Raw genomic sequence first — 9,818 nt, forward strand, 5'->3', positions numbered from 1 at the left:
TCTTTAACGTTTCACTTACATTATGCTATATTAAAACAGTATACTTAATAATAACAGCAATATACATAAACAGTTAGAACAGTAAAGGTGCATTATGTAATAAATCATAAAATCCTCTTAATATGTCACAGAGACTCAGGAATAATGTTCATATAACAAACTGAACTCACCAACAACAAAATATTTGCATTAAAAATAATGTTTTACAGACTGCAAATCATGTTTATGTTTTGAAATCACGTTTTGGCGTCATGTGGCGCCACCTACCGCCCGCGCTACCAACCATTGCAGTCAGTAGAGTCTCAGCTGCCGAGCAACCACGGGTTGCCAGTTACGTCAGAAAACGAAACCTGAAAGACCTCGGTATTTTTGAATTTGAATGTAGTAACTGTTTTTTGGCCACATTCTTACATATGGTGCCTTTAAATGTTCTAATAAATGCATAATAATGTGTAAAAGTAGTTGTTAAAACTATACGTTTCGCGTTATAACGTGATCGTTTTTTGTTAGAATAATGCTACGCATAACATTTCGCGATATAATTTGATGTTTTATTGCTCGAACAATATATAGTTTTATGTTTAAACAATATACGCTAGCTTGTTAGAACAATATACGCAAATATATAATTGCAAGTTTGAAAGAACATGATTATGCAAAAAAAATGTCTTGCTAGTGCTAGTGTCGCAGCTTCCGTACCTTTCTAGAAGCTACTTTTTTGACCGAGTGAGGCTGCCGTAGTTGTCCTTTTTTTTGCCGTTGCCATGGTGACGAGGTCTGTTTTGTTTTGTGTCCCGGTGAAGTCCGTCCGGCGGAAACAATCGCACACCTGAACCTGCAGCAGGTGAACGAACCTTCCAGAACCTTCCTTTGAAGTCGCGTGACCCACAAAACGGAGCTAAAGACGTGACTCGGCAGAAACTGACGCAAAGACGACGGAGGAAAAAACAAAAACACGCAAAAAAAAATGGAGGAAAGTGCGATAATAAGCGACGCGGAGCTGACGGACAGCGGCAGCGATATCAGTGAAATGTCCGCACCGGAAGAAGAAGAAGAAGAAGAAGAAGACGATAACGACGACGATAACGACGACGATAACCCGTCAATTAACGGTTTAACGACGAATTCAGACGAAAGTGTGAAAAAGAGTCAAAACAAACGCAAACGCAGACGCCGTCGAGTCCTGGATGAAGAATGTTCTCTACCGCAATTACTGAGATTAACTATTCAGAGGTAAAAGCATCATTCTTAACGTTGTGTTTCTGAGTTTTTCCCGCTATTTTTGCGCAATTTAAAAAATTGTCCAATTTCAACCATTCTGAAATAAAAACGTCCACCATTTTTTTCTTCACTTAATTAAACATTTTACAGCCATTTATACTTTTTCAGATGTATTACAATATTTAGATTCTTCACTTTTCTTGCCATTGAAAATGAATAGTCGGCGTCACCTACAGGTTTGCTATGTACCTACTTCTTCTTCACATTAATTTCAACAATTGGTATTAAAATATTCAGTTTATTGAGGACATTTTTTTCTGCTATTTATAGTTATGTAGTTTTGGAATATTTAACTTTTGCCATTGATAATGAATGGAGGTTGGTGTCGTGTACGTCTTTTCATGTTTAGCTAATTCCGCACACTTTACCCAATGTCAACCAATGTGTTATTAAAACATTTAGCGGCTTTAGGACTTTGATTCGTATGTTTAACATGTATAGATTTTGAAATATTCAACTTTTTTAGCATTGTTTTGCCATTTGTAATCAACGAAGGTCATTTAAGGGTTTGGTACATCTTTTCATTCATGTTTAGCTAATTCTGCACACTTTGTCCAATTTCAACCATTATCTGGTATTAAAACATTAAGTTTATTGAGGACATTTGTTTCTGCTATTTATAGTTATGTAGTTTTGGAATATTTAACTTGCCATTGATAATCAACGGAGGTTGGTGTCGTTTACGAGTTTGGTACGTCTTTTCATTTTTAGCTAATTCCGCACACTTTACCCAAAGTGTTATTAAAACGTTAAGCAGCTTTAGGACTTTGATTCATACGTTTAACACAAATATTCAACTTATTCAGTATTGTTTTGCCATTGATAATCAACAGAGGTTGGTGTAGTTTAAGGGTTTGGTATGTCATTTCATGTTTAGCTAATTCTGCACACTTTGTCCAATTTCAACCATTATCTGGTATTAAAACATTTAGTTTATTGAGGACATTTTTTTCTGCTATTTATAGTTATGTAGTTTTGGAATATTTAACTTTTGCCATTGATAATGAATAGAGGTTGGGGTCGTGTACGTCTTTTCATGTTTAGCTAATTCTGCACACTTTACCCAATGTCAACCAATGTGTTATTCAAACATTTAGCGGCTTTAGCTAGATTTGGAAATATTCAACTTTTTCAGCATTGTTTTGCCATTGATAATCAACGGAGGTTGGTGTCATTTAAGGGTTTGGTACGTCTTGCATGTTGAGCTAATTCTGCACACTTTGTCCAATTTCAATATTCATTCTGATATCAAAACGTTCAGCACTTTTATTTGTACGTTAAACATGTAGATTTTGAAATATTAAGCTTTCTTTTTAGCTTTTATTTGCCATTGAAAATGAATGGAGGTAGGTGTTTAATATCAATTTAATTCAGGCGTCTAATTTCAAATTCTGGTCTAAAACAAACAAACATGTTCCGCTACTTTTGGACTCTGATTTGTACATTGGATATTTAAATGTACTTCTGCATTATTATTATTTTTTTGCCATTGATAATGAATGGATTGTAAACATAGGAGTATGTGTCTCGTTGACAGCCACGAGGGAGAATCGTTAAAAGAGCTCTACCATGGAGAAGGAGAGGCTTGTTTCGAGGGAGATCACACGTACAAGGTGCAAAAATTAATTATTGCTTTTATTAATTAATAAAATTATTAAGACTGTATTAATAAGACTGTATAATATAATTTGCTGTTGTTGAAGGGCACGTTTGGCAACGGAGTGATGCACGGACGCGGAGTCTTCACATGGGCTGACGGAATGAAATATGAGGTACAACAACGAACGCGGGTTTTTGCTATCGTACGCATCATTTAGAAGATAATAAATGGACATTTTATTCATTTTACTCCCTTCAAATGTGATTAAGAGTGGAGTTTCTAAATCAACAGGGAGACTTTGTGAACAACATCCCCAGAGGCTACGGCACCATCACGTGGCAAAGTGGCAGCTCCTACTCGGGCGAGATTTTCAACGCAATACGACACGGAATTGGAACGTACAAATGTGCCGACGGCGGCGTCACGTACACGGGGCAGTGGGATCACAGCAAGAGGCACGGACAGGTACCAAACACCACATTTATTATGAGCTGTGTATATATATATATACACACTGGTACCATAGATAATTGGTTGTCCTCCTGTTAGGGTGTGATCTATTTTAACGAGGATAAGACCTCGTGGTACAAAGGAGACTGGGAGAAGAACAACAGAGAGGGATACGGAGTGAGACGGTACGTACAACGTCGTTACATGCAAGTCTGACGTCGATTTATAATTCAGTAAAGTATATGTTGTTGTTGTTGTTTTTACAGCTACCCTTCTGGTAACGTTTACTATGGTGAGTGGAAGGACAACCTGAAGCACGGAGAAGGCACCATGAAGTGGCTGAATCTGGGACAGGAGTATGTTGGGACGTGGCAGCAAGGAATCCAGGTACGAAGACGCGTCTTAGCCGTGTTTCCATCCAGTGGATTCGGTACATTTTACATTTTGGTACAAACCCAAACAACCAGCCCACTATCCCGTTTTTGGCACCGATGGCAAAATGACAGTCGGCTGATTTGGGCGACATAAAAAGGTCCCTCCCTTGCATGTCCACGCCCACTGTCCATTCTCATACAAAGCTTAAAGGCGCCATATGTAAGAATGTGGCCAAAAACGGTTACTTCATTCAAATTCAAAACACCGAGGTCTTTTAGGTTTCGTTTTCTGACGTAACTGGCAACCCGTGGTTGCTCGGCAGCTGAGACTGTACTGACTGCAATGATTGGTAGACGGCGGTAGATGGCGCCACATGCCAGAAATATGATTTCAAAACATAAACATGATTTGCAGTCTACAAAATATATTTTTTAATGCAAATATTTTGTCTGTACTGTTGTTGTTGGTGAGTTCAGTTTGTTATATGAACATTATTCCTGAGTCTCTGTGACATATTAGGAGGATTTTATCATTTATTTCATAATGCACCTTTAAGTGAGTAGGAATAAGAGCTGCTGGATTTCCTCCTTTGTTCTTTTTCTCAACTCGGAGGTGACGCAAGAGCCAATTCCGACATCCACGTTAAACGGAGTGTTTGTATTATTATGTGTAATTATCATCATATTAAAACTACCCCGAGCTATCCCAGATAATCGCCGTCATCATCAAACAAACTTTTTTATCTTTTTTGTGATTTCAAGAACATTCTCCTTAAAACGTAACAACACGGATACATGTCTGTGTTGTGGTTTCTTTGGCAGCACGGGAAAGGAACTCACGTGTGGATCCTGAGGCGGACGGACATATCCCAATATTGCCAAAATAACCACTACGCGGGGGATTTCGTTCAGGGTCAGCGGCACGGACACGGAACGTTCTTCTACGCCGGCGGCGCCACCTATGACGGGGAATGGAGGAGCAATAAGAAACACGGGAAGGTAAAGTCAAACACAAACGTGTTTTTAATCACTACGTAAACACAAGACGACGTATGGTACAGTGACTATCTGTGTTCTCCGTAGGGTAAATTCACCTTTAAGGACGGGCACGTGATTGAAGGAGAGTTCAAGGACGATCAGATGATTTCGCCTGATGTGTTTGGAAACAGAGCGCTCACTCCTTTATGTGGTAAACACCTACGATACATGAGATACATGTATGACAGTGGGCTGAGAAGCTTGTAGACTGAATGTGATGCGATGGTCGAATTTGGCCAAATGTGGCTTATTTATTACGTCTTCCATTTGTTTGGATGATCTTGGAATAGTCGAAAAAGGCAGAACGTCATCTCAAGGTTCTTCTTACCCACTGTAGCAACCATCCTTCCCAAATGTGGGTTTATCTGGAAGGAAATGGTGTCGTGAAAAAGGTTAATGGCCAAGTTTCACTGCTCTAGCTTAACTCGACCGCTTCTTCGTCGGCCTATGAGCTTTTCAGTCCGTCCATCGTATAAAAGTAAAAACCACATCGGCGGTCGCTCACCATCTTTGTCTCCCGTCACAGGTGTGTGTCTTCTGTCAGGAAGTGCTCCATCCTCCATCTTAGGTCCAGACTTGGCCTTGAACATCGACAGTCTTCTGGAATTATTTCCTGAGAAAAGGCGGAACATTGAGCGCAAACAGGTATAATAAAGTTTTGCTCTTTTTAAAATCAAGACTTAAATAACATGCACCACCTTTAGTTTTAATTTAAAGGGACACTGTGTAGTATTTATGGGTTTATATAACCCAAAATCCACTTTTTTATACATATTATGTGCTCCTGCATTGTCTAGTCGCTGTATAATAGTTTTTGTTTCATTTTCGTAGTGTTTCAAAAAGTCATGTAAAATAACATGGTCGCGGTTGCATAGCCACTGTTAGTAGCGCGACGCCATGTTTCTACCGGAGCCTGTAAGGACAAACGCGAGAGAACAAATCAAGCGTCTCTTTACTTGTAGCTGAAGTCCCGCCTCCTCTCTCTCCGCTTCGTCTGCTACGGCCAGGGTAGCTCGCCCTCTCCCTCACCCTCTCTTTCGCCCTCTCTCTCGCCCTCTCCCTCTCCCTCCACCTATCCCTCACCCTCTCTCCCTCTCCCTCGCCCTCTCCCTCCTCTCTCACCACTTCGTCTGCTACGGCCGCGGTAGCTCGCCCTCTCCCTCACCCTCTCTCTCGCCCTCTCCTTCTCCCTCGCCCTCTCGCTCGCCCTCTCCCTCTCTCTCGCCCTCTCCCTCTCCCTCCACCTATCCCTCACCCTCTCTCTCTCTCTCGCCCTCGCTCCCTCACTCTCTCTCCCTCTCCCTCCCGCCTCCACTCTCTCCACTTTGTCTGCTACGGCCGCGGTAGCTCTCCCTCGCCCTCTCCCTCTCTCCCTCGCCCTCTCCCTCCCTCGCCCTCTCCCTCTCCACTTCGTCTGCTACGGCCGCGGTAGCTCTCCCTCCCCCTCTCCCTCACCCTCTCGCCCTCTCCCTCGCCTCACGAACCTCATCTGCTGACACGGAGAAAGACGACGAGGACGACATTTGACCCTCTGAGGACACCGTAGCGCTCAGGGAAGGGAGGGGTTGAGCAGAGGAGCAGTTCTTTGTTGTAAATTTCAGCCTCTCCTCTAGATGGCACTATAAACTACTTACTTCACCTTTAAGTAGTAAAATACCTTGCATTTCTTATTCAAATAAATGAAAGGAAAAGATTTGGGAGCCTCGGGAATAGTTGACACCTTTAAAAGGAAGTCCACATATAGAACGCTTTTGAATCACTGCCATAAAAACGCCTTTACTCTACTGTAAAACCGAGTAAGATCTTCCATCCTGCATCCTAACGTTCTCCCCTGGTTTCCTTCCAGGCGGAGTTTGCTCTGCTGAGGAACAACGCAGAGCTTCGCTCCATCTACAGCTTCTACAGCAGACTGGGCTCGGCCGGCTCTCTGGACAACATCTACCTGCTGTCGCGTCTGCAGCTGTGGCGTCTGCTCAAAGACTGTTACCTCCACCACCACAACGTCACTCTGACGCAGATCAACCACTTCATCAAAGGTGAGCGCATCGTTCTCCACCGACCACCGGTACGACCGCAGTGTTTCTGGATGTTTTGGACACAGTGTTTTTTCTGTGTGTGTCTCAGATCACACGGCCACCACTGAGGGTCTCTGTCCTTTCACCTCCATTCCTCTGTGTGGACTCCTGAGCTGCCTCGTCATCGTGGCCTATCACATGTACAGGAAAGACATGCAGTAAGGAATTCAAAACATACGTTAAAACTGAAGCGAGTTTGCTCGTTTTACAAAAAAAACGTCCAAAAAGACGGAGGCTACAGCAACATTGCGCTAGTAAAGCCAGGCGACTGCGCGCAAACGCTCCCTCAGTCGGGTCTGATAGGATTGATGTTTTATTGTTTCTGTCGAGGAATAATAAACGCAGGCAGAATAATCGGTTAATGACAACGAAACGTACACGTTGAAGTGCTATCTTTTAGTTTCAGAACATTTAAAATGTGTCAAACTCAAGGCCCGGGGGCCAGATGTGGCGCACCACGTCATTTTATGTGGCCCGCGATGTGATGAATTGGTCTTAAAAATCTGTGTTAAAATAGGTCTGTGCTGCTTTAAGGCGTGCGTTGACCACAAACTACATTTCCCACAAACGCATGGCGATTGCGTTACCCGCAAAGTGACGGCAGTGTGTAAGAAATGGTGCCACCTAATGGCTGGACAACAGATTGTAGGGTGGGAAAGATTGTAGGGCGTTTTCTTTGGCTCATTTCAAAATGCAAAATGGCCGTCGCCACAAAGCATAAAGCATTTTAAAGCAATTTTACACTCGTAAACCCTCTTAATGTTGCATGCTGGACCTTTAAGTATGAAAACAGAATTACGGGAACGAGGAAAACTGACTTTTCTCTTGTTTCCACAGACCACAGCGCTACATTCTGGCTGCCTGCGTCGCCAAACTGCTAACAGGCGACATCCTCCCTCACGCCAAGAACGTAAAAGGTACAGAAACAGGTTCTTTACTCAAGTTTTTACATGTTTTTTTCTCGCTCAATATACGCCGTGTGTTTCTCCAGGTTTCCTGTTCGGACAGCCTGGGCTTTCAGCCGTGGCTATGATCTACATTCAGAGGAGCTGGGAGGTCTATCAGATGTTCTGCAGGGTCCACTCAGCTCCCACTGACAAGGAGGAGGAGAGGAGCATGACCTACAGACACCTGCTGTGGATGTTCAAGGTTACAACACAACAACAACAGTCCACAACACCTGAAAAATAGACTTTTAGTCACTTTAGCAGCCTTTTTTGGGCTGGAAAAACTCCACCACACCAAAGTCCATAGAGAAAACATTTGTTTTTAGCTCACAGGAAGTACCGCTCGTCTGCTGCGTCTGACAGGAAGTTTGTGTCACACAAGAACATTAAAACAAAGTCTTTCAAAGACTGAAATCACACAATGACATTAACGTTTTCATGGAAGAAGCAGTGGATCCAACTCGTTACATGTGCCGTGATGTAAAAATCGCTGATTTTTTTCCATGGACTTTGGTGAGGGAGAGTTACACGATACAAATCTCGGATCGTAACAGTGAGATATTGCGGTTAAATCAAGCAACGACACTTAGAAAATATAAATAAATGGCAAAACCTGATCTCACTTATCCAGGGTCTCTGCAGGTTTCAACAAGTCAAATTTAAGACTTTTAAAGACTTTTAAGACCATAATGAATACAATTTAAGACCCATTTCAAATCCATACTGGCAAAAAAGTACAAAAGACATGAAGGAAAATAGGAACCACAAATCGTTGCTAAAAAAATTGCAATTGAGCCTCAGCTGTGGGCTTTCATTAAGTTTTCTCTGCTGCTATGCTAAGCTGTAACACACTGTGGCGCCCACAGCACACTTTAAGACATTTTAAGGCCTGAAATTTAAATGATTGGATTGAAGACTTTTTAAGACCGCGCGGATACCCAATTATCCCCTTAAGAATAAAAGATGGTTGTTTCTTGTCCAATTTAATCCACAAAAATCTTTCCATTAAAGCTGCTTGACCTCATATATTAACATTACTCCTGCAGGATCTGCGTCTGTTGAACAACACACTGACGACCGCGTGGATAATGAAGTTAATCACCGCAGAGAGCTTAGACACCAGCGACCTGACCTGTCTGAACATGGAGGTCAGCTCACACCAGTTCACCCATTCATTCATTCATTCATAAATAAATAAAGCAACTCTTCTGCTTAGTGTTGTCAAATACCTTTTGTTTGTGTTCCTTGCTGCAGATTTCCTTCCTGGAGTTTTACGAGGTTCTCCTGGGCTGTGCTGAGTGCAAATGTCAGAAGAAGACGCCGCCGACGCCAACACCGACACCGCCGACGCGCTTACCGTCCGAGACCAAAGAGCCGTCCAAGGTGAGACACTCTGTCCAAGTCCTTTTTTTTACAATTTTTATATTTAAGAAGTTCAAAATACAGAAAAGTTTTAATTTAACCGAGCGACTCTGTAAAGATTCCCCGAGCACAGGTCGCGAGCAAGAGTCGACGCAGTGTCAGGGCTAAACTCAGAGGTCAAAGTCAGATTACAGGTTGGTTCGTTTGTTTGTTTGTTTACTTCCGCGTTATAAAAAAAACAAAAAAAGACAACTATGCATGTGTTTCTAGTAGAGGAACAAGGACAAGAACAAGAAGAACAAGAGAGGGCGCCAGAGACCAAAGTCCAGGCTCTACACCAGTTCTTCAACCAGGTTTTCTTCCCTGCTGTGGACCACTATCAGTCGGTCACTACGTTCATGGAGGAGGAGAAGCTGAGGAGGGAGGCGAGCAGGAGGAGCAGCAGCACTGAGCCTCAGAGCGATGCTCCTTCATCTACGGCCAACGCAGACGCTGAGAAAGAACCACTTACACCAAGTGTAACCACCTGAGATAATGACGCGACTTCACAGGAGGCAGATTTATCCACACTCCTGTCCCCTCTGGTGTGCAGAGACCTTTGAGAAAGACGAGGTCTTTCACGTCAGTGTCTCGTAAAGTCTCTACCAACAACACAAAAGGTCACTTTTATTTTTTTTTACTAGAGGGGAAA

At 42.6% G+C, this 9,818-nt stretch overlaps 1 protein-coding gene across 1 annotated transcript; it reads left to right on the forward strand.

Moving 5' to 3' along the window:
* Positions 1 to 967: 967 nt before the first annotated feature.
* rsph10b (radial spoke head 10 homolog B) lies at positions 968 to 9,657 on the forward strand (the record flags this gene model as incomplete). Its single annotated transcript, XM_083903780.1, has 17 exons — positions 968 to 1,233; positions 2,819 to 2,894; positions 2,985 to 3,053; positions 3,173 to 3,346; positions 3,431 to 3,516; positions 3,598 to 3,718; positions 4,528 to 4,704; positions 4,789 to 4,894; positions 5,288 to 5,388; positions 6,590 to 6,779; positions 6,868 to 6,976; positions 7,656 to 7,735; positions 7,810 to 7,967; positions 8,812 to 8,913; positions 9,020 to 9,148; positions 9,261 to 9,321; positions 9,398 to 9,657. 17 exons carry the CDS (start codon positions 968 to 970, stop codon positions 9,655 to 9,657), a joined length of 2,265 nt encoding a protein of 754 aa, XP_083759906.1.
* Positions 9,658 to 9,818: the final 161 nt, after the last annotated feature.

This window comes from Microchirus variegatus (genome assembly GCF_963457635.1).
Source record: "Microchirus variegatus genome assembly, chromosome: 17".
Taxonomy (NCBI): domain Eukaryota; kingdom Metazoa; phylum Chordata; class Actinopteri; order Pleuronectiformes; family Soleidae; genus Microchirus; species Microchirus variegatus.